Source organism: Haliotis asinina, chromosome 2, assembly GCF_037392515.1.
Source record: "Haliotis asinina isolate JCU_RB_2024 chromosome 2, JCU_Hal_asi_v2, whole genome shotgun sequence".
Lineage (NCBI taxonomy): Eukaryota > Metazoa > Mollusca > Gastropoda > Lepetellida > Haliotidae > Haliotis > Haliotis asinina.
In genome coordinates, this window is record NC_090281.1 from 57,804,905 (window position 1) to 57,831,016 (window position 26,112).

At 39.2% G+C, this 26,112-nt stretch overlaps 1 protein-coding gene across 2 annotated transcripts; it reads right to left on the reverse strand.

Moving 5' to 3' along the window:
* Positions 1-693: 693 nt before the first annotated feature.
* Positions 694-24,820, reverse strand: LOC137273984 (arylsulfatase B-like). Of its 2 annotated transcripts, XM_067806921.1 has the most exons (14): positions 24,669-24,820; positions 20,739-20,850; positions 11,774-11,825; positions 10,678-10,781; positions 9,448-9,554; positions 8,784-8,848; positions 8,249-8,350; positions 6,056-6,119; positions 4,195-4,292; positions 3,801-3,940; positions 3,263-3,321; positions 2,646-2,757; positions 1,763-1,893; positions 694-968 (listed from the first exon to the last, which is right to left on the reverse strand). In XM_067806921.1, the coding sequence occupies exons 1-14, from the start codon at positions 24,775-24,777 to the stop codon at positions 796-798; spliced, it is 1,428 nt and encodes a 475-aa protein (XP_067663022.1). In that variant the 5' UTR covers positions 24,778-24,820; the 3' UTR covers positions 694-795. The 2 variants fall into 2 exon arrangements, with proteins under 2 accessions (XP_067663022.1, XP_067663023.1); XM_067806922.1 differs by lacking the exons at positions 20,739-20,850; positions 24,669-24,820 and adding an exon at positions 13,883-13,933.
* Positions 24,821-26,112: the final 1,292 nt, after the last annotated feature.

A 26,112-nucleotide genomic window follows, 5' to 3' on the forward strand; every position in this document is an offset into this window, starting at 1 on the left:
TATCGCAATTGTATTTTATATGTTTGTGAGACGTCGGCATCTCTATGATACTCCGCTTGCAGATTGACATGACACACTGTTAAACTGTCTGGTAGTGCTATCACCCGCTGTTTGGAGGACCGATAGTCTCTGGTTACTCTGTATGACTGTCTGGTTGTGCTTTCACTCGCTGTTTCGTTGTCCTAAGTGAGAGGACACAATTTTTAATAGTCTGACAGAGCTTCCGTTCATTAGCCGTTTGGCGGATCAAAACACGGGAGACACGATGTATAACTGTAAGTGTGAACCTCATGCCTTCTTCATCATCTTATGTGTATGGCCATAAATCTTTCGAGAATAACACGTGTTCCTTACCACAGTACAGCTTTGATTCATCCTCTATTCTCTTGTCATATGTCACTCTGCTCGATACATTTTCATCACTCATATTGCACGTATGTCTTCTGTGTAATGAGTACGAAACAAATATATCGAGACATAAAACAAACTTTTGCCCTATACGAATATATGCCCTGCTACATCACGTGGTGTGTTTGCCCAATCCATACCTATTTAACAAGCGTTCGGGGTTCCATCCCCAGTTTTATCGTATTGCCGCAAATATCAACCCTTAGGACACGGCAACACGAACATGCACTATAGATCTACACTCATTTTGTACATGTGTCTCGGAATGACTAAGAATAAAAGCAATTGAGTGGGAAATCATATTTATTTACATTTTGCATAATGGACATGCATTATGTAAAATAATATTTTTACATTGTGCAACTTACATCAGTTGCTCTATGCATTCTAACACCATCCGGGAGACCAGATTCCACCCCAGTTCTTGGGATCACCCTTGGGATCTGCATGGAGGTTGTGCGCCGGAACCATGGACTGTCTCCAAGCTTCCAGTCTCTGTTTCATGGAAGCCAAGAGGTCGGGGAATTCGGTCGCCAGGTCATGGCGCTCAGTCGGGTCAGCTGGAAGGGGCAATACGTTTAGTGTTAAACTTGGTAATACTGAACTTAAAAACGTAAAACTTAAAATATCAATACTGCGAAGTCCATACATGAAATGCCCGTTTCGTTTCATGCCCCCGTGGGCTGTTCCGAAAGAGTCAATACTTTTCAGTGCTAAACCTGATAACGATGGCCACTAAAATATTTTCGAATGAACTTTATTATTGGAGCAAATATATCTATTCCCATTACGTCAAGCATTCCAAGTGACCAGGATGGCCTGGTTGAGATAGGAGATCGGGATGGCATGTTCCCAGAACGTCTCAGCAGCATGGGTTTGTGTTCATGTCATCAGCACCCGGTAGACTTGGCAAGCTGTTTTTCACCGTCCACGGCTGTATCACTCACTCATCATTATTGTGAGTCCTGAGTGTGAATATGGTTCAAGGTACCGATCAACAAAGCGTCCGTAGCACTACAAATGCTTTGTGGATTGGGAACCTGTGGACGATTAATTTCGTATTTACAATCCTCGAGAGAGAAATGCTCATTTCACTGAATCTGTCTCTGGGCTTTGATGAGCAGCACAGCACACAGCCCATTTCTGCAATTTAGACCGTTAGTCCATGAGACTACCACCATGATTTTGTTCTACTGGCGTTATTGCAGCCACATCCGACCCATCTAACATTGCACTTGAGTTGTGGTAATTCTCAAATGTTTACAACAGACAATTATATACATCTATTCTGTGAAAGATTATCTTGGAAGATTGAATTGGCTACCCGATATATGATCTGCATTTACAGACATACCTGTAATGTTATACAGCTGGTATAAAGGCCAGTTCTTATTGTCCACTTGGATATCTTCGTCCAACTTCGGCAATGGGTACCAGTCGTTGTAGTCGCCGGGCTTGCCATATATCAGCTTCAGATCCCCATATCTTCAAGAGGCAACACAGATGGTTACTCAGAACATCACACGCCACATACATTACTCCGGTCATGGTACTGATTCACAAAACGTTCGTAGCGCTACGACATTCGTAAGCTTATGATAATCTATAGAGTTACGACAGGTCGTAACGTTACGGAACCTTTGTGGATTGGGATCCGGCATAGGAATGTGTGGAACAAATAGTCAGTTAACAGATATTGATAGTCGCCAAATACCCCTGGCTGAACGTTTTCAGAGTACATGTTACGACAGCCTTGATGCAAGACAGATCATCACCCATCTGCTTTTGCCCCTTTGGACACGATGGCCAAGCTATATAGGATACAGTGTCACATGCAGGTGTGTCTTCTAGGTAACCCAGAACTTTGAACGAGGGTTCCAAGACAAGGTCCATGAAATTCATTTGGTTTTACGAAAATGAAAATGGCCTGAGTACTGAATTTCATGGAGAAATGACATATATTGTGCAGTGTTCTCATCCTTGAATATCCTGAACAAATTCCTACTCCGATAAGCATATTAAAGCCAGTCGTAATGATTACGTCAATACGGATATGGCGTCATCTTCTCCACCTGCCTTATCACGAACATTACACAGAATGTCCTCTGCTCGTCAAAGTAATTCTATGGGAAGACTTTGTTGTGATGGTAGCGAATGCGACTGGATATTGATTACATAACTGAACGGAATTGTAATAATGTATCAGAGATACGTTTAACTCCTTACTGGCTACAGACCTGATGGCTGAGTTGTTTTTGAGGTCATCAATGTTGTACACAAACTCTGTCCTGTTACTGGGTGAGTTCCGACTGAGCATGTCCCACTGGTTCACTCCATCCAACCCAGGGTCTGTGATTACATCCAAATAATGGACTCTCAAAGGGAGGGTGTAGGTAGGGAATAACTGATACTTGCCTACCTACACAGAACAGTCAGCAAGCTCATCCCATTATTTGCCATAAGCAGCTCTAAACCAGGTTTCCTGAGTGCTGATTGTTAATGTACCTGAACTGACCGTACTCGTTTTGTGAAGTGAGTTTAGTTTTACGCCATCTTACGCAATATTCCAGCAATATCACGACGGGATACACAAGAAATGGACTCCAGACACGGTACACATGTAGGGAATCGAACCCAAGGTTTGAGTGTGACGTGCGGACGCTTCACGGACCTCTTGGCTGTCCCATCACCCAGTTTTGTGACGAATCTGATGTATGTTGTATTAATTGTAGATGGATATAATATTTGTGCTTATTAGTTTTCCACGTCTTGACATTTTTGCAATAAGTTGTGACACTCTCACTCACTCATTCACTCGAACATATACACGCATACGCATGTGTAACTCACTCACCTGGTCGACCCCCAGCCAGGTGGAGAAGTGTTGGGAACCAGTCAACTGCGTGTATCATTCTGCAACACTTATAATACTTGTATTACACACACAAACAAAAACAAAATGCTAGACTAGTACTGTTAAATTAGTATGCGTTAGTGTTCTCATTAAACCCCCTGCAGTTACAACCAAGTACCATGCATAAGGGCTGTAAAGAGCAGCTCGTGACACCAGCTGCTGGCAACATGTTCCATCGACAAGGGCGATTCATGAGATACAGACTACAATAATACAGAGTATTTTCTAGTTAATCATTGAGTCTGTTACTGACTCAAGGCGCGGTGATGTTGTCTCACCCCTGAAGTATGACACCCCCTTCTGATAGTGTAGTCTGTCCATGTATTTATATATGTAATCTGTCGGTGTGTAGATTACTCACCCTGTGATGGTGTAACATGTCCGTGTATAGATGGCTCACCCTGTGATGGTGTAATCTGTCGGTGTGTAGTTGGCTCACCCTGTGACGGTGTAACCTGTCCCTTTAAGCATGACTCACCCTGTGTTAGTGTAGTTCAACTTCTGGAACAGCGTTTTACTGTACACGAACGCCGTCCCCTTGGTCCCTCCTTCCCACAGTGTCCACTTGGCCCCCCGGAGAGGCAGATTGTTCGCCCCAGCGTTGGTTGGACCGCCGTTCTGTGTCAGCATGTTTTATCATTATTCCGGTTATCATTAATAATTGAAGGGTATTTCCTGTTGATGCCATCTAGCTGGAACATCTAGTTTGAAACATGCTTAGACAGTACCCTTTCTTACTAATATAGATTAAATTTCAAATCAATAATTATTGAACTACAGACCAAGTATTCTCATGTTACCGTGAAACCATTAAAACGTTTAAACCCAGATATATGTCCTCGTTATGTTTCTCCATTGTCGTAATGACGTACGTCGGTGGTGAAGACGAGGAGAAGGTTGTCTATGAGGCCGCTGTCTCGCAGAGCCTGGGTGATGTTGCCGATCGCCTCATCCAGCGCCGATACCATGCCTGACATGTAGAGAAGGAATGAGACAACATGGCGTCCTGCATAGTTGGATTGCGTCAGAGAGCAAACGAGTAGTCGACAATGGACTGGCATGTACTAGTGGTTAACAATGGCCTCACATGTACATAAGGAATGACTTATGATGGCCTCCTGCAGGGTTTGAGTGTATCAAGAAGCAGACCAATGGCCAACAATGGTCATCAACGATGATGAAACAGCTTCACCGATGACCTGAATCAGTCATTATTCATGTTTAGGTTTAGTTCTGATTAACACCGCACTCAACAATAATCCACCTATATGGCGGCTTTCTGTAATCGAGTCTGAACCAAACAATCCAGTGATCAAACAACCTGAGTATCGCGCTACGCGACTGGGATACAATGATATGTTCCAACCAAGGCAGCGAGTCTGACTACCTGATAATGCGTAATCCACCTCTTAGGACAAGAATGGGCTGCTGAAGATCTCTTCTAACCCAGATCTTCATGGGACAGAATACATCTATTACTTTCCTGTACACATTTCATTAGACGACTACACACGGCAAAAATCAGGTATGGTTGAATAAATTCTCATCACATGTTACAATGATATGATCTTTTGTCGTTGATGTTTCTCGGACTGGAAGTGTAATGTAGACAGCTAGCATGGAGTACTAGAGTGCTTTCCTTCATGTCCACTGTGAACACCCAGTGGAGTTCAGACAAATGAACACACCTCATACACAATACATGAAAACTTGATTTCGATGCCTGAGAGGGAATTTTCAAGCTGTCCACACCGAAATATGAGTCTCATCAACCTTTTCAAGACAGTGACCTACTGTCCAGCCGATCCGAATTTTCTCGTGTGAAAGTGAAATCAGACATTACAAACAACACTGGTTACAGTGAATTCCAAATTCTTGTTTCTTAAGAAAATGGTATTTACAAATGAATTTTTATTTTAAACTTTAATAACATCACATTCCTATAATTTTAAACTTTAATAACATCGTTTTCCTATATTTATGGCAAGGTGTGGGCAGCATGACCTTAACTAAGACGTCACAGACTGTCCCCTGTTTGACGAGGTCGTAAAATGATTCACAATACATCTAGCTCACGTGTTACACTTGCTACGTGGGGTTCTTTTGCCCTATTCGGTGTAGTTCTGTAACGCACAATGAAATGGATATATAATATCAATTCCGTACCAGACCGCCAAACATTTCTCTACAGCCTCGTTTTAAGATTTCATCAATTTCTAGGCTTCCTTTTGTCAGAGATGTACGACAAAAGGATTAGAAGGAGCCTATTGTTTTTGTTATATACAAATGCTTACATGTATCAAATCATACTGATAAATATTCAGGTATCCGTTTTAATGATTTAGTCTATAACTTTGTGGACTGGTTATTGCACTATGTTGCGCAAGAGGACGAGGCCTAGTCAACAGGAAACGAGAATGTTGTGTAATCTATGTTGTGATTAGATAATTTCAATGCAGCATCAACCTGCTCTCTTTTGCAATAAATTTGTTTCTGCTGGGTCTGATGCTTACGATCCTCAAAAGATAGAACATCTCCATCTCATTCCAGATCTTATGTGGAACTGTCCTACCACTGTCTTTAGCACGTAGAACAGCTATTATCCTCGAGCAATATATACATGTCTCTATCCGTCATTGTCTGTTGGAAATGTTGTCGTTTTGTCAGAACCGTCCGGGTAAAGGGGGCTTCAAAATACCCAAAATGTTGGATGAGGATCGCCACATAAATTACCACAATATGTCCTCCGTTGTTTCGTATTGATGTTCCTGTACATATCTTCAAATCGTTGAGGAACCTGAAACAGTTAGATTGGTACTCACAGTTGACAGCAGACACAAGGTACAAGCAATATACTAGGTCCACACATATGGTGACCACAAGAAACGGCGATACAGTGAAACGGCAACATGTAAATAGGCTGTAACGGCGACAAATATATTTTCAATATCAAAATAATAACTAAGATTTGTTTACGTATATGATGTATACTAGGCACGTAAAGAAATTGTGCATGCAAAAAATTAAAACCTAAATTTATCAAACTTATGTAGACACATAAGGATTTAAACTCGAAGATAAGTGACATGTATCCAACATGCATGCACGTGCCACGTTCGGTGACGTAAGTGGTTTCGTCCTTGAAACGTACAATACGTTGTTGCACGTGCATTCCGGTAAAGACAAAACAGAGCAAATGAATGCCAAACAATAGTGTCACTTTGGACAGCTCAAACCCTGCCCTTGCGATCGTTCAAAAAATGTAACGGCCATTTGAAACGCATAACATGCCAAGGCTAACGTCTGCATAACGTTATGAGACCGTGGGGGAATGTCTCAACGACAAGTGGCTGCACATTTCCACTGCCACCGGAATACCATTTCTGCACTGGTGAGACGCCACCAGAACACAAATGAAGTCATCGATCGTCCACGTTCTGGACGTCCACGTGTAACAACGCCAAGACAGGACAGATGGATAAGGCTGATGCATCTTCGCCACAGGTTTCAGACTGCAGTCATGACTGCCAATACCACCCCAGGACTTCGCCGTTTTCACTCAACACAGTTCGACAACGTTTACGTCATCACGGGATCAAACTACGATGTCCCGCCATACGACATATCCTGACACAACGTCACTGACAAGTGACGTCGCCGAATGTGGTGCCGAATTCATGTCCGCAGACTCTTGTTTTGATTGGAGAAATGTTGTTTTTACAGATAAGTCCAGGGGCCGTATATATATTTCTTAAGAATACTCTAATGTCGCTAAGAAAACGCTTAGCAAAGAGTTACACTTAAAAGTGTAGTTATAATGGCTCCGAGAGTAACTCTTAGCTAAGAGTAAAAGGAAACTCTGAGCGTAACTCTTAGAACCAACATTGGTCATAACCAGGGAAATCCCTGTACTATTTTTAGAATTTAAATCTGAGAAATGGTGTTTTTACAGATGAGTCCAGGTTTAACATTTCCCATAGTGGACGTCAACGTCTCGTGGGAGAACGTCATGCACAAGCCTGTGTCTTGGAGAGGAATCGCTTTGGTCGTGGTGGTGGTGGTGGTGGTGGTTCCGTGATGATTAGGGGTGGACTAACAGTACGCCAAAGAACTCCTTTGGTGATTGTTCAGGGCCACTTAACTGGTGTTGGCTACAGGGATCAGATTCTTCGACCTTTTCTGCACCCTGGGTTAACATTCCAACGTCCCCATGAGGGCAAGGGTTGCTACGGATTTCTTGCAACACCACAACGTTGACTTACTGCCTTGACCTATTGTAATTGTTCGTGTTTTTATAATTATTTTTATTTTTATTTATTATTCCGCTGGATTTTGTTCCAGTCCTACAAAGAACACCAGTGGAAAGAATCTCTTGAAAAAAAATCAGGTAGATACCCAACGACGTGTAGATATTCCCCATTAAAATCTCAAGGCTGTAGGCCCTACAGCAAAGGGGAGATAAATCAAAATTAATTCAAAGGTTTTAATGTCAACATCAGACATCTTCAGAACTACTGACCCTACGAGTACCAGATTTCATGAGCAGATGGGTATTCAAAGTGTCTAGAATATTTCCTGGACGGGTCGAGTCGCTAAAATGCACCGCTTGGCTGCTATTCTGGATTCACATTTTTGCTGCTGTTTTTCAAGCAAATGTTTTAATTTTGTTTAAATTTTATCCGATTATTTTTTATATTTATTTTTTTTCATTTTGTATTTATTTATTTCTATTTTATTTTTATCTTTATTTGGGTTTTCTCGGCGTTGCTGCTGGCATCTATACTTATCAGCTGTTCGTTGTATGTGGAACAGCTGGATGAGCCGTTATCCTCCCGCTCTTATGGAGTAACTGTACTATACGGCATGTCAACGCCATCATGTGTGTTATAATTCTACTTACGATGTGTATACCGAGTTTTGATCTACCTGTAGTGGGGCATGGACAGATTGGAAAGGTAGGTACAGGTACAGGGGTTTGGTCTTGTCGTGGGTCCTGATGATTTCTTCAGCTCGTGCAGTAAACGTCATCTGAAACAAACACATCTTGTTTCAGATGACGAATGGACATATGTTTTCAACTTGAGGTTTCCAAAAGGAGGACAATTTGACTGCAGTATTTGGCTCTTTCGCTCTAAATTACCACGTGTTCCAATCTGGACCAACAAAAAATCTGTGACCAAAATGATTAAAGGTAATATTTGGCAAAAACATGGTCATCAATCGAATTCTCTGATGTTCGGATTTATGGATTGTACTGGATTTACATGGATAGGTGGAATTTCCTATAAAGAATGACTAGGTAAGCCTATCGGCCTTCTGAAATATTAGATTGCCCCGATATTGCCGCTACATGAAAAGAGAAAACCTTTTTTTCAGCTCTGATCCCTGAAAAGCATAATATTTGACTTTAGTTTAACAATGCAGTGTAGCCCACCGTCTAATACTCTCCTCAGTGACGTACCGCGGAATAAGGCCCACTGTAATTTCTTGCCACTGTATCATTAAACCGGAAGTCAAACCCGTCATCTGCAAAATATTTTAGGATTAAGATATAATCGGCTTTGTGTTGGAAATTAATATATCTCGTAGTGTCGAAGCTTACATGACTACAACAATCAAATATGATACCGAATAATGTGTCTCAATTTACTGGTCAGTATTCGAGATATAAAACATTGGATGAAGGTTATTTGGGTATGTATTAAATAGACAGACCGTGGTGCTAACTCAGATTGAAAGACACCCTGAGTATCTATGAAAACAGGACACCAGGTGTTTAGCCTCTATGTTACGCATATGCTTGGTGTATTCAGACGAATTAAATCGACGACAATGTCAAAATCTGATCTGTAAAGCATCGTTGGATTAACAGGTCCAGACTGGGGTATTCATATGATGTCAAAATCTGATCTGTAGAGCATCGTTGGATTATCAGGTCCAGACTGGGGTATTCATATGAAGTTGTTCAAATAGTTGATTCTAAAACAAGAAACGAAAAACACAAGTGGGGACTCTGAGAGGAGCCTCACTGTTGCTAATGTTCCGGTATGCTTCCTTCATCGGTCGTCTAAATGTTGTACACAACATACATGCATCTCGAAACAGTTACCAACAATCTTCCCTACCTCTGACGCGAGTGTAGTAGTCCTCTCCACCATTATAATAGCCGAGGAACGAGTCGAAGCCACGCATTGTAGGGGTGTATTTCCAGTTACAGAACCCAAGATGCCATCTGATCAAAACAAATATTACTTGTACATACATTATTCCGTGACAGGTGTAAGTCAGAAGAAGCAGCATATCCCAGACCCCAGGGTTTGTTTGTTGTTTACGCCGTAGCAATAAACGATCGAATCTGGACCAGACAAACCAGTTTCTTGAAAGTAACGTCCGGTGCCAACCCCCAAACTAATTTGAGAATTAGTATGATAATCTGATAACAACACTGAGCAAAACTGAAAATTGGACATTCAGTATTTTTGAACTGGCTCTATAATATTGAGTTTAAGACATTAATTTTAGTTATATGCCGTGAACAGAACACTTATGTCAAAATAAAACCAAAAATAAATCTCGCCGAATCTCTTTAACAACGATAACGTTCATGATGTCAAGGTAAGTTCGAGGCGTGGAGAACAATTCGACCGAGAAAAAAGTCGAAATCGATCACTGCCTATCATTTTGCTGAGTATAGGTACTGTAATAGGTACTATAATCTGACAGGTACATTCATAGGTACTGTAACCTTTTCATTCTGTGTTTGTATTTGTACCCTTAGTCGGTGAGGCAGTCGTGCAAGGCGCCCACATGTGTCTTAATGATAAAAGTTCGAGTCGCTCATTTGCCCACATCGTTTTGATTAATCCGTCACACCAGAACCAAATTTTTCTCATGGGATAACCGACTAAATCAGCATCACTTTTGCCATTTTAAAACGTGGAGCTTACAATAGCAATCATCTTACCCCACACATAAATGTCGTTTCCCATTTACAAGCATGTAACATTTTCTATGTTACCCGCTGTGAATGCCGAACTGGGGGAACTCATAAATAATTGAGTCGAGTATGATGTACGCAAATTACCGATATTTTGCGAATGCACAGGAAGGGAGATAACTCTATTGTTTTTCTTATCTGTCGTTTTAGTTATTGGCTAATTGTCTCATCCTGGTACTTGTTATTACTAGGAGATACCCGTGCTTCATGCATTTCAAAATTAAGAATGAGATGTTCGGTAAGATACCTACCTATTTCAATGGTCCACCGGGGTGAATGGTTTGATGTAGCCTCGTGACCAGTGAACAACTTACAATGTAGCTGAACCACTAACAGTGGTAAACCCCCAACAACTCACTTGCCAACTGCATGTGTCGCATAGCCGAGCTCCTTCAGTTTCTGTGGCAGCATAGTAAAGTTGTCGGGTACATACTCCGGTGTCAAGGGGTGGATCGCGTTATGCTGAATAGAATACACCTGTCTCTAGAACGCAGTCCGTGGTAGGCAAAACAATGATTGAAAAAGGTCATTTATGTTTGGGTTTGTTATTTAGTGCTGCATTCAGAACTAGTCCCACTATGAGATGGCGGACAGTAGATTAACGAGCCAGACAATCTAATGATAGACATCGCTGAGCATGCAACATAGGTTCACCTGTATCATATTAGCTAACCTGACCACTCGATCCCGTTTGCCGCCTCTCACGACAAGACCGACTGACTGAAAAGGGTTTCAACCATACTACCATTACAAGACACATCTCACAGATAACAGCTTCTTGATTTATTTTTCATGTTTCAGGGCTAGTTCACGATCCTTCGTCAGGTGGATAATCAAGAAGCTATTATTCGTACAGTAAGTCTTGTACACCAACTCATGAATGCCTTTGAAGAATCTACCATTCTAACTTCAAAGTATGATTGCGATTTGGTACTTGGGTATAGTACGTGAGCTGGTTTTACGCCGCTGTTAGCAATATTCCAGAAATATCAAGGCAGGGGACACCAAATATGGGCCAAACATGCTGTGCCCATGTAAGGAATCAAACCCGGGCATTCGGCGTTACAAACGAATTCCTTAAACCATTTGGCTACCCACAGGCGCATAACTTGGGTATAGAAGATCGGATAAAATTAACAAACGTTGAACAAATATCTTGTCTTAGGCTCGTTTTTGTCACACCAAGAGCAGAGAGAAGTGTGGGGCGAGTGACTGAATTTATTTTGGTTGGACTATTCGTAGTTTAACGCCACTCTCATCAACATTCCGGCTGCTTTGGGGCGGTGGGGCAGCCTAATGATTAAAGCGTTCGCTCGTCAAGCCGAAGGCCCGGGTTCGAGTCCCGAAATGGTTACGATATGTGAAGCCCGTTTCTGGTGTTCCCCGCCGTGATATTACTGGAATATGGGTGGGGTGGTTGCGTCCGTGAATGCGTGCGTGAGTGAGTGGCCCACCTGCAGCCCCGTGTGGTAGGGGTAATATCCAGTCATGAAGCAGTTTCGGGAACTGGAACAAAAAACACAACCATGATCAGTACTACAACCGACAGGTACCAACAGTGGGCTTGATTGCAGAGGGACAGGTATCATAGGTATAACATAGGTATGCACGAAGGTTTTCACAAATCATGAATTTGTCGCTACAATTTGTGTTTGTAACACTGTGTTCATGTGTAAATTGTAATGAAATGTAGCTGTATGTTCTGTACGAAAGGTGTCGTAACAGGACTTGAGGTGAACACACGTATTGAAGGTACAGAAGTGTTCAGTATCATTCCTTGAGGGGCTACACTGTCGATGATGCGTAACATGGCTTGCGGTAAAGACGCATTGTACAGAGGGTGAGTTCGGCATCACTCCCTCAAGGGCTCATAATTCGATGTGTCGTAACATGACATACAGTAGGCACACGTATTGTACGTAAAAGGAGTGCAGTATCACTCCCTGATGGGCTACACTGTCGATGTGTACTACGACGAACACACAAACCGTAAATGGAAGTCTCTTAAGGGCTACAGTCAATTTTGTTGTAACCTGACTTACGGTGGACACACGTACTGCACGTAGGAGTTCAGTATCAATACCCTAAATGCTACGCCACCCTTACATGACTTACGACGAACACTCGTACTGTACGTAGGAATTCAGTTATGTATCAATCTCTTAAGGGCTACAGTGAGTTTGTTGTAACTTACGGTGGACACACGTACTGCATGTAGAAGTTTAGTATCGATCTCTTAAAGGCCACACTGTCAGTGTGTCGTCAAAAGACTTACGGTGAGCACACGTACTGTACATCGGAGGAGTTCAGTATCACTCCCTGGCGGGACCTAGATAGCTTAGGACCTATCGACTTTTTAAGAAGGTTTTATGAACTGAACCCTATGAAACCAATACGATGTCAAGACACCACCGCAAGTCCTTCATACGACTGAGAGCCTGCAGTCTAACTCTGTGCATCGAGACTGGCAGATTCGCTAAGCCGCCTATCCCACTACGCGGCAGGGTTTGTCCACTCTGCCCCCTGTATATCGAGGATGAAGCTCACTTCACCATCTCGTGCCCGCTCTGCTCAGATATCATGTATGACGTACATACACTGGCACTGAACACAGACAATACTTTTATGCTGAAAACAGCTAAACAAAAATATATATTAATGCAAAATCCCCAATGCCACCTTCCACTCGCTTCCAAGGTGCATCTTGAGGTGAGGCGAAGAACCTCACTTTTCATATAGCATTTTAATATGAACATATACATGTGTATTGTGTGTCGGTTCATGTGGTGTATATGTGTGTGTCGGGTGTGAAGAGTGTGTGCAGTATGTAGTGAATTGTATGGGTGTGAATGCATGATTGTGTGAATGGCTGCGTGAGTGCATAGGTGCGTGATTATGTGTGAGTTTGCATGTTTAGGCCAACATGATTGATAATTGATTTTATCAATTCTGTGCAATTAACATATCATGTTATTAACCTGGATTGTAAGTAATGACGTGTTTTATCTGTGTCCTTGTATTTCAGCGTATTACAGTGATTCCAGTGTCTCACAGGCCGAATGGCCGGGTGTTTTTTGCTTTTAATGTATGTATGTAATGTATTGTTCTGTAATTGATTGCTTGCGAAAGCACGTGACACTATAATAAACATTTTCCTCCCTCTCAGCTGTTATCTCAGCTGTTATATAGTGGCTCATTTGTTATCTATGACCAATCGTATTATGAGATACCTGTCACAGAGGAAATGACAGGTGATGGGGCGTAGGCTATTTTTCTGAAAGAGCACGTTTGGATACAGATTGATTATCCGCTAGATCGTTGACCAATTGATATGCTGGATTTCGGCTTTATCAACTCTAACTGTCATGAAAAGGTTTGTGTATCGTGAATATACATAATCGCGAGGATGAACGAAATACTAGATATAGTATTTAACGCACACCAATAGTATATCAAATATAATGGCTAGTTGAACATTTGAATATGATCTACACATTGTTACGTATGAATATCCTAATTGAAATACATGTGTTATAGAATTCAAAAAGTGACACGATACTCACATATTATAATGTATACACTTGCAGTTGACTCCCCCAAATATTTATGAAGATGGGCATGCCTATATTTATTTTGAATGCAAACGAGGCTCAGAAGATTGATAATGGTCGTGACGCCAGAAAACAGGTTGTCGAATGATATAACAGCGTAACTGGACATGCATTCTGCCAGAGGCTGTTCAAATACCTCATTACAGTTGTCTGATTGAATGATTATACGCATGAGTATCAATTCCGTAACTGGTGTATTACTGACGATAGATCAATAGAGACTTGATACACGGGATAATTACATTGCATCATATAATTACAGAGATCAAATACAAACACAATGCTTATGTAAATTGCATTGAAAGATCACATTTCAGATCAGCATGAAACTTTCAACAGCTTGAACAAAATGTGTATGGTTTATGCGTAATTTATACATTATGAGTCGATGCAAGAGTTATCACTTCATATTCGACTATGTAACATTATGAACTTTAGAGTTACGAAAAATCAATAGTCGCAACTGAATTAGGTCCAAATTAGTAACTTGGTTTATTTCAAATCTATGCGACATGGATGTAATACAGTACTGCTATTTACGTCTACGATTTATTTTATAAACTATTCCAACTTAAATTCAAAGTATTCTATTCTGAATGCTTTGTATGTCCTTGTAGAGTCTTTGAATGGCACTTAAAAGTGATACATATAAAGACACGAGTTTTTGTATGGATGACAACTATATCATACACGCACGCACGCACGCACGCACATACATATGTAGTTGTCATCCATATATAAATGTGCATGGGGTAGTATTATACAATATGTATACATGTATGTTCGTATGATAATGTATGTTTTCTGCGTTAAATCTAGATAAACCAACGTGATAAACTGTGAATCTGCTCCATGTAAGTCACAGACTACCTTATAGTATACACTAGCAACGTGTCAGCGAAAAGGCTTCTTTCATAGAAGATTATTAAGCATGTAAGTAAATTCTTTTTTACTGCCATTGCCATAGATGTTTTGTACAATTTAACCTCACACAATATGAGAGGGACAATTTGTTTAAGTATGCCTCATGTCTTACATACAAACAGGGATAATCTACAACAGCCCTATACAGGCTCCCTGATACAAGGAATGCATACACATCTTAAGAAAATATAAAATATATATGTACACGCCACCCAAGGTGTACAAGGGAAAGTGCAATAAAATTACGTGAAACGTTACACATATGATGTGTATTCACACCTGCTTTCTTTCAAGATATATCTTTACAACACAATTAAACAATTAAACAATCAGGACTTGCTCGTATGACGAGACAGTTTCCTGTAATCTCCGAAACCTGCCAGCAGGGAGCCTATATAGAGAGGGGAGTGGAAACTCCTCGAAAAACCGCTGAACGTATGTCTCGCTTTGTCACGTGACCAGTGGAGACAATATGGCGGCAGCTTAGTATTAAAGATTGAGCTCGGTTCATTTTCAACAGCTGATTACATTCGCTGAGTGTTGTGACAACTCGGATCCTACACGTAGAACATAAGTCACCTGTTCTGTTACTTCAGTTCTAGTCACATATTTGTAATTAGTGTCAGTATAAGAAAATATGTTTGTAGTAAAGTTTCAAGTCGGCATCTTGTAACTCTCTGGCTTCAATTATCGGTACACAGCGAAGATAGACTGAGTTTCGTCAATAAAAGCTTCTTTCACACATTCCTTTATGTTTTAGCAGGAAATTATACCTTTAGTTGAAAGGTATCTGCAAGCAATAGTGATAGTTTTGTGACTTAAAAACATGTTGGGGTTTAATTGGGGTGTGTGAAAAATGTGGCAGATCGCCGATCTGATCTGATGCGCCATTGAAATACTACACGCAGTTGTTTGAAGTGTGTCTAGATATTGCTCAACACCGTCTTTCACATACACCTTTAATTTTTATGAGGGGAATTTACCATCAGGCGAAAGGTGTTTGCTGGTAATAGTGATAGTTTCATAATCTAAAATAAATTGGTAGGACGTACTTGAGGTGTGTGAAATATGTGCCATCTCGCCGACCTGATCCGATCCGCCATTGAAATATTGCACGGCGTTGTTTGAGTGCTTTTGTTTCAGCTTCAAAAACTTCATTCACATACACCTTTAATTTCCATTAGGGGAACATACCATCTAGTGAAAGGTGTTTGGAAGTAATAGTGCTAATTTTATAATTTAAAAAAAATCGGTAGGGTGTTTTTGAGGTGTTGAAAAATGTGCCATCTCGCGGATCTGTTCTGATCCGCCATTGAAATAGTATAACTTTGAGTGTTTCTAGTTATTGCTCCAAAACCTCTTTCACATGCACCTTAAATATTTATGAGGGGAATATACAATGACCCGAAAGGTGTTTGCAGGTAATGTTTATAATTTGATAATCTAAACATATTGTTAGGATTTATTTGAGGTGTGTGAAAAACGTGTCATCTCGCTGATCTGTTCTGCTCCGCCATTGAAATACTACACAGCATTTAAGTCTTTGAATGTCATTTAGAAGTGTAAATACATAAGAATGAAGATTTTATGGATATCAACTTCTTTATGAGAGAACACAACGTTTCGGAGTTAATGCTTACTCCTTCATCAGGTGATTGAGAAAGGGATACAGAGGTGTATTTATATGTACAGGTAAAACAATAACAAAGTAACAAGTGGAATGAGTTAACGAAAGCTAGTATAAACAAGCACTGATAGGAAGCCGATAGTTAAGATAACAATGATGGAAGCCAACGGTAATGCATTACAGTTGATTGGATATGTTTACATAACATGATTGGGGATAAGGATGGAAGCCAATGGTGATACATTACGCATGATAGGATGATGTACATAACACACGATAGGGGGTGAGCATGTTTACATGAGGGTTGGTGATGTACAAACACAAGTATGTACTCGGGTAGATAGGCTATACATGAATTACATAGATAGAATGTACACAGGTAGATGAGATTAATTGATAAATTAAATCCTACACGTAGAACATAAGTCACCTGTTCTGTTACTTCAGTTCTAGTCACATATTTGTAATTAGTGTCAGTATAAGAAAATATGTTTGTAGTAAAGTTTCAAGTCGGCATCTTGTAACTCTCTGGCTTCAATTATCGGTACACAGCGAAGATAGACTGAGTTTCGTCAATAAAAGCTTCTTTCACACATTCCTTTATGTTTTAGCAGGAAATTATACCTTTAGTTGAAAGGTATCTGCAAGCAATAGTGATAGTTTTGTGACTTAAAAACATGTTGGGGTTTAATTGGGGTGTGTGAAAAATGTGGCAGATCGCCGATCTGATCTGATGCGCCATTGAAATACTACACGCAGTTGTTTGAAGTGTGTCTAGATATTGCTCAACACCGTCTTTCACATACACCTTTAATTTTTATGAGGGGAATTTACCATCAGGCGAAAGGTGTTTGCTGGTAATAGTGATAGTTTCATAATCTAAAATAAATTGGTAGGACGTACTTGAGGTGTGTGAAATATGTGCCATCTCGCCGACCTGATCCGATCCGCCATTGAAATATTGCACGGCGTTGTTTGAGTGCTTTTGTTTCAGCTTCAAAAACTTCATTCACATACACCTTTAATTTCCATTAGGGGAACATACCATCTAGTGAAAGGTGTTTGGAAGTAATAGTGCTAATTTTATAATTTAAAAAAAATCGGTAGGGTGTTTTTGAGGTGTTGAAAAATGTGCCATCTCGCGGATCTGTTCTGATCCGCCATTGAAATAGTATAACTTTGAGTGTTTCTAGTTATTGCTCCAAAACCTCTTTCACATGCACCTTAAATATTTATGAGGGGAATATACAATGACCCGAAAGGTGTTTGCAGGTAATGTTTATAATTTGATAATCTAAACATATTGTTAGGATTTATTTGAGGTGTGTGAAAAACGTGTCATCTCGCTGATCTGTTCTGCTCCGCCATTGAAATACTACACAGCATTTAAGTCTTTGAATGTCATTTAGAAGTGTAAATACATAAGAATGAAGATTTTATGGATATCAACTTCTTTATGAGAGAACACAACGTTTCGGAGTTAATGCTTACTCCTTCATCAGGTGATTGAGAAAGGGATACAGAGGTGTATTTATATGTACAGGTAAAACAATAACAAAGTAACAAGTGGAATGAGTTAACGAAAGCTAGTATAAACAAGCACTGATAGGAAGCCGATAGTTAAGATAACAATGATGGAAGCCAACGGTAATGCATTACAGTTGATTGGATATGTTTACATAACATGATTGGGGATAAGGATGGAAGCCAATGGTGATACATTACGCATGATAGGATGATGTACATAACACACGATAGGGGGTGAGCATGTTTACATGAGGGTTGGTGATGTACAAACACAAGTATGTACTCGGGTAGATAGGCTATACATGAATTACATAGATAGAATGTACACAGGTAGATGAGATTAATTTAGATAATTGAAGCCAGAGAGTTACAAGATGCCGACTTGAAACTTTACTACAAACATATTTTCTTATACTGACACTAATTACAAATATGTGACTAGAACTGAAGTAACAGAACAGGTGACTTATGTTCTACGTGTAGGATTTAATTTATCAATTAATCTCATCTACCTGTGTACATTCTATCTATGTAATTCATGTATAGCCTATCTACCCGAGTACATACTTGTGTTTGTACATCACCAACCCTCATGTAAACATGCTCACCCCCTATCGTGTGTTATGTACATCATCCTATCATGCGTAATGTATCACCATTGGCTTCCATCCTTATCCCCAATCATGTTATGTAAACATATCCAATCAACTGTAATGCATTACCGTTGGCTTCCATCATTGTTATCTTAACTATCGGCTTCCTATCAGTGCTTGTTTATACTAGCTTTCGTTAACTCATTCCACTTGTTACTTTGTTATTGTTTTACCTGTACATATAAATACACCTCTGTATCCCTTTCTCAATCACCTGATGAAGGAGTAAGCATTAACTCCGAAACGTTGTGTTCTCTCATAAAGAAGTTGATATCCATAAAATCTTCATTCTTATACACAGCATTTTTTGAGTGTTTCTAGTTATTGCTCAAAAAACTTCTTTCACACACACCTTTAATTTCTGTTAGGGAAAAAAGTTCCATCTGGTGAGAGGTGTTTGGAAGTAATAGTGATGATTTTATGAATTAAAAAAATAATTGGTAGGGTGTATACATTCACAAGTATTTCATGTGTGTGAAAAATATGACATATCGTTGATCTGATCTGATCACTCATTACTACAAGCCAATGTTTGAATGTGTTTAGTCGTCCTAAAATTCATTTCTTTCAAATACACCTCTAAGTATTGAGGGGAATATTCTATCTGGTGAAAGTGTGAGGTATGGCATATCTGATCTGTTCTAATCTGCCATGGATGCCTTTGATGCTTGAATGTTTTAGTTCTGAAACTATTGTTGATATTTGACAAAACTGCAAAGGACTTTTTAACGCTTTGTGATGGTTTTAAACTTTCTGTTTTTTTAGGGGGGAGTGACTGTGTCAGTTGACATTCTGTCAGTATCCATGCAATTGCGCACATGCAGGAAGACATCTGGTCATCTTCATTAACTGCCCTCTTAAAAAAAATAATTTCGACTTTGCCACGACCGTCCATTTGTCCATTATAGACTGAGTGTCTGTAAGAATGAGAGTGACTGAATCTACAACTCATTAACATGTGCTTAACTTTCCAAACTGTATTCCTGAAGGAAAAAGAAATAAAAATGTGTTCCTCCCTCGTCACATTTTTTCTATCAAAAATTAAAAATCAAAGTCTTACTCGTCACTTTTGAAAAGAATGTGCCTGAGAAACATATTTTTATGCAGCCTAAGCATTCCACACAAACAGAAAACCACTGAAACATAATGAGACATTTTAATTGTGTAACAGGGCATTTCAAATACATATAATAACATAACAACCTTTAGTTTGCCATTTGGCCATCAGGGCTTGCTGCCACTTGCAGTCTTTAAAGTCTGCATACCCATTTTGTTGAAATCAAACCAATAAAAACAAAATAGTCTTCATTGTAGAGAGTTTCACAGTCCCTACAAAATCCATTAGTGAAGTGTATGGAGCACAGAGAAGTTTACATTAGTTATAGACTGCTGACATTCCTATGCGGCACTGAATATATAATACTATGAAGTGAAACTGGAAGTTATCCTAACATGAGGGATCAAGGATAATTCCTGAACATTAATACAAATTATGGGCACGATGCTAGTTGAAAAGAAATGAGATCTAATTGACAGAAGACCACATGGGCCTGCAGATAACTGAAACTGTTGGCCTGATACATTAACAACCGACGCTGAAACCGATCGTTTCGAACGCTGTATCAAAATTGTCACATAAACAGAGAGTCTTTGAACAAGGCAATGTGTAAACACATTCTCAAGTCCTCTCATTAATCCACACATGCATCATTCGGCGACAGGAAGTGTAACCAGCTTGTTGTGACAACATTCAGGGGAGCCTACTCCAATTTACCGAGTATTACTCCGGGAGATGCCGATAGTTTCCGACAGTAAACTGGTTGAAATACTGTTAAGTGCAGCCGATTTGCGCTGAGAACAAACCAAGTCGACGTGTGCAGTGGAGCATGACGAGGCACACGTTAATTAGTACAAATGGTAAGGAAAGCTAGCGAGTGACCAATCCCTGTTATAGAGTATCCCTGCTGCCAGGGATATCAGGTATGAATAGCCCTAATTAGTCTCGCTACAGCAAGCCAGGTAATAAACACGGGAAAGGTGTTAAGGGTTACATACAATTTGTTGAAACTTGACTTACGGTGAACACACGGGCTGTACGTAGGACGAGTTCAGTATCACTCCCTGGCGGGCCAGACTGTCGATGTTTGGAGTAATCATCTCAGGGTTGTGAAATCCTACATCGTTCCACCCTGGTCGTAGAAACACAACTACAACATTCTGACATATTCTGTTTTATTCCATCATGACTCTAGAAAATAACCGATGACATGCAATCAAACCGCCACACCACACGACATAACCTCCATAGCTACATTTCATAAGTTCCACACAAATCGACAACTTTTTTGACTGCAGAGCTGTGGCATACGACACAAGCATAGTACGCTATTTTGTCTGATATCTACGAAAGCCTAATGCTGCCACTTTTGTAGCATAAGATATTTTTTTCAAAGACAATTCTCGTTACTTCAATTATTTACTCGTTGCTTCGAGTATTTTCTCGTTATTTCAATGATTTTCTCGTAACTTCGAGTATTTTCTCGTTATTTCAAGTTTCTTTAAAAAACTTGAAATTTCGAGTATTTTCTCATGGCTTCAAGTTGCTTTCAAAAACTTGAAATTTCGAGTATTTTCTCGTTGCTTCAAGTTTCAGTCAAAAACTTGAAATTTCGAATGTTTTCTCGTTGCTACAAGTTTCTTTCAAAAACTTGAAATTTCGAGTATTTTCTCGTTGCTTCAAGTTTCTTTCAAAAACTTGAAATTTCGAGTATTTTCTCGTTGCTTCAAGTTTCTTTCAAAAACTTGAAATTTCGAATATTTACTCGTTGCTTCACGTTTCAGTCAAAAACTTGAAATTTCGAGTATTTTCTCGTTGCTTCAAGTTTCTGTCAAAAACTTGAAATTTCGAATATTTTCTCGTTGCTTCGATTCCTTTTTCTTAATTTCTAAGTCTGATGGAGGTAGCATGTATATTTTAGGAGATCTGCTCCGAGCAAGATGACATCCTCATAGTCACAGCCTAAGTCACATGTCCATGGATACAGCAAAAAAATAAAATTCATATCTGAGTATAACCATCAAATGGCACATCTATGGATCATGCTTGGTACGTGTGCCAAATTTCATGAAGCTAGCATGTATAGTTTAAGGAAATCTTCTCCGAACAACATGACACCCTCATATCCACAGCCTAAGTCACATTTGGGAGGAAACCGCAAAAGCTTAAGGTTCATATCTGGGTTTAAACCCCAAATGGCAAACCTATCTATCATGTTTGATACGTGTTCCTAGTCTGATGAAGTTATCATGAATAGTTTAGGAAATATGCTTGGTATCGACCCCCCAAAAGACAGACCACTTAAAACAACACATTTTATGGTTGGTTGCACAAGGTTTAATTTAGCTGTGTCGTTGAAAATTGTGGTATGTGTCCTGATAAAAAAGACAACATTAGGTTTAGAAATGGTTATATGACCTCTGGCCATATGAAACTTTAAGTGTTATTGAAATTGTTCATTTAATATTTTCAAGAAAACTGCTTCGCCACATGTTGTATGTGGAGACAGGAAGCAAAGCAATTCGTACTGATATTCATACCAAACTGGTATGCTTTTGGGGCAATTTGACTTCAGTCAAATCCTCAAAGTTATCGAATATATGGTATCATTTCACAGTTAAGTCTTATTTGCGGTTCACTCCAAAATGACCGACCTCCTGTAAGATAAATTCAGTGAGTACACTAGTTAGCTCAGCCATGCTCTCCACCCCTATTCCATTAATGAGTTCACTTGGAGTCAGTACATAGTATACAGTCTGTTCAATCTTGGAATTTAAGCAATACTCAATCATCAAAAGGATTTCATTTCACAATGTATGAAATTGAACTTATTCCAGAACCTTATCTTAAACTAACCTTACAAAGTAGAATTTCACTGAGAAAATTTAGGACAACAAATCATAGGTTACCAATGGAAACAGGGCGCTGTCTGAATGGTTTGAAAGAAAGCCGACTTTGTAATCTTTGTAAACAAGCCATATGTGACGAATTCCATGTTTTACTAATATGCCCACCACTTGTCGAACAACAACGAATATCATTTCTGTGTGAATCCCTCTACCTGTACATGTATTTTTCTCATGAAATGTGATTATCAACCACTCACTCTCAAATTATCCAAATATATTACACACTGTGCCTTTTCAAATGATATCATGTAAATATATTAATTATATTCACATATACAGGTATGTTCTATGTTTCACCTTTTGTGTTTTTGAGAAAAGAATGAAAATTCTGTTTGTTCTTCTACCAGTCACTACAGAGTATAGTAACAACACATTCCCATATTTCTTAATTTACTTGTAATTAGATCTAGAGTGAAAAGTAGTCGAGAACTGAGTTGCTTGAGAAGCTGAGAATGTTCTCAAGCACTTTTAATATAAAAAGTCTTAATATAAAAATCATAATTCATTACATGAATTAAAACAAAGTATAGTTTCCATATCTAGGCAGATGTTATTATTATCAGCTTAATTAAGCCTTATGCAAACAACTCTAAAGTGTGTTGTTTTAAACGGTCTGTCTTTTGTGAGGTCTGCTTTATGGGAAGATAACGCGGTTGCAAGGGTGCGCATCCTCTCTATTGAACTGAAAGTTTGTTTTATGACCACTGAAACTCGGGTGGTGTAGGGTGTAGCTTGTAGGGTGTGTGTGACTATGAGGATGTCATCTTGATCGGGGCAGATCTCCTAAAATATACATGCTAGCTTCATCAAACTTAGAAATTAAGAAAAATAAAATCGAAGCAACGAGAACATATTCGAAATTTCAAGTTTTTGAAAGAAACTTGAAGCAACGAGTAAATATTCGGAATTTCAAGTTTTTGAAAGAAACTTGAAGCAACGAGAAAATATTCGAAATTTCAAGTTTTTGAGAGAAACTTGAAGCAACGAGAAAATACTCGAAATTTCAAGTTTTTGAAAGAAACTTGAAGCAACGAGAAAATACTCGAAATTTCAAGTTTTTGAAAGAAACTTGAAGCAATGAGAAAATACTCGAAATTTCAAGTTTTTGACTGAAACTTGAAGCAACGAGAAAATACTCGAAATTTCAAGTTTTTGAAAGAAACTTGAAGCAATGAGAAAATACTCGAAATTTCAAGTTTTTGAAAGAAACTTGAAGCAACGAGTAAATATTCGAAATTTCAAGTTTTTGAAAGAAACTTGAAGTAACGAGAAAATATTCGAAATTTCAAGTGTTTGACTGAAAATTCTCGAAGTAACGAAAAATTAATCGAAGCAACGAAACAATATTTGAAATAACGAGAAAATACTCGAAGTTACGAGAAAATTATTGAAATAACGAAAAATACTCGAAGCAACGAGTAAATAATTGAAGTAACGAGAACTGTCTTTGAAAAAAAAAATTGTGCTACAAAAGTGGCAGCATTACGCTTTCGTAGATATCAGAATACCAGGTTACGCTCAAACACTGCATCAGGGATCACTAGGGGAAGGGATTTGGGTTTTTTTCCCATTAATATAAACAATATCCCATTCAAATTTTAACATCTGGAGAAATTCCCATTACAGTTTTTTCAACCCTCGCTAGATTTTGCAGACACGAAAAACAGATCTCCCTTCCATCGATTTGCATTCGCAAAACATCGGTAATTTCTGTGCATCACAAGTGATTCAGTGTTATTCGAGATTAAGACATACTACCACGAAGTACCAAATTACTTCGGTATTCCCAGCTGGGTTCATAGAAATGTTATTCGCTTGTCAACGGGACCCAATGAAAAAAATGGAAGAGCGACATTCATGTGTAAGGTAAGATAAACTTTGTTATGTAGGCCTACAGTGCCTTATCGTGCAATGCAAGCCTACGAAGCTATATTGTGCTATAAACGATATAAGCTATAAAGCTGTTTTAAATGATCTCAAGCACTGTGCCACAAGAAACAGGTGGATTGCACCGGAGTAGATGCATAAAAACACGACCTACCCAGATCATCCGCCACAATGAACACTATATGGGGTGGCTGCACACCAGAGGCGGTGGGGACGACCCACAGACTCCACACTACCGCCAGCGATGCTACCAACCTTTCCATTACAGACTCTACAGCATTCACCGTGTCTCTAACTGATTCACTTGAATGTGAATTAAACAGTCAATACATCAGCTCGTCACATGCATGTTTAAAAAATACTGCCACGTGCTACAGAACTGTGCATCCAGAATTTCTGTAAGTATGAGAAGCGTTTCGTTGATCGGTTCGCTGCCCATGTGACTGAAGAGGAGGGTGGCTTTTACGCCGGGAAAGAAGAAGCAGCCGGGCCAATCGCTGACTCAAAAATATGTTATTTTAACGAAACACGTCAGAGCTTAGTAGCGTATCTAGGGTCTGTTCACTACAATCGTGTTCAAAAACGAAAAAGTAGAAGGAAAACTACAAACAATGTTACATTTACTGCATATATGTGAAATCACGTGTGTTGACCTATTGTGACAATTTGTGAGCTGATGTTATATTCATTATGACAAGTAAACCTACCCCCAAAATACCCAATTTATTCATTTGTGATGTATTTCCGGATCGGGATGTTAAAATAAACAGAACTCGTTGTCATGGTAAAGGCACAAAATGGCTATGAAATCTAACAGTACATGTATATCATTTATGCATTTTTCCTAAACTACCGAACTGTTCTAGATAACAGCCCATTTTATAAAATATGTCATAATTTGTTGGTACTTATTACTTATTATTATTGGTAGAAGTAGTTTCTTTATTTCAGTACTCACAAAGCCACGGGCCTATACTACAGTTCATTACTACTACAGGACAAAACTTCATGGAACACATACATACTTACATTAAATCCTACCCCGTGTAGTTATTAATTTTGTTTTTCATTTATGCAATTATATCTGCGAAAAGGCACAATATAAAAACATTAATAAGTTTTTGTGAATTTTAACATTTGTGTTTGCTAGCAAACACTGAAAATTTGGTATGCTTGGGTAACTGTGATAATATGTAGGGATATGTATTTTCTCTAAGTGATAAGTGTAATGGGCTTGCAAGTGAAACGTCTTATTCATCCTCAATCAGTCCTAAGTTACATAGTTTGCAAATTGCTTTTTCTCGATTGATGTCTGTATAACGGCCAGTTTTAACATAATTTGTCGATGACATTGTGTTGTGCAGTAAGGATAAAGACTCTCTATGTGATACTTGAATATCTTACAGTTTAGACAGCATCTCAATTTTGTTAAGGTAGACCCCTGCTTGGAATAGTGAGACAGAATTCATCGTTCATAAACTGTTTATAATAATTGCACCTGGAAGACTTGATAATTTGCTCAAATTTGGTTAAACAAAAACATAACAAACATAAGTGATTTATAGTACAGTGATAGTACGTGATAGTACAGTGAGTTG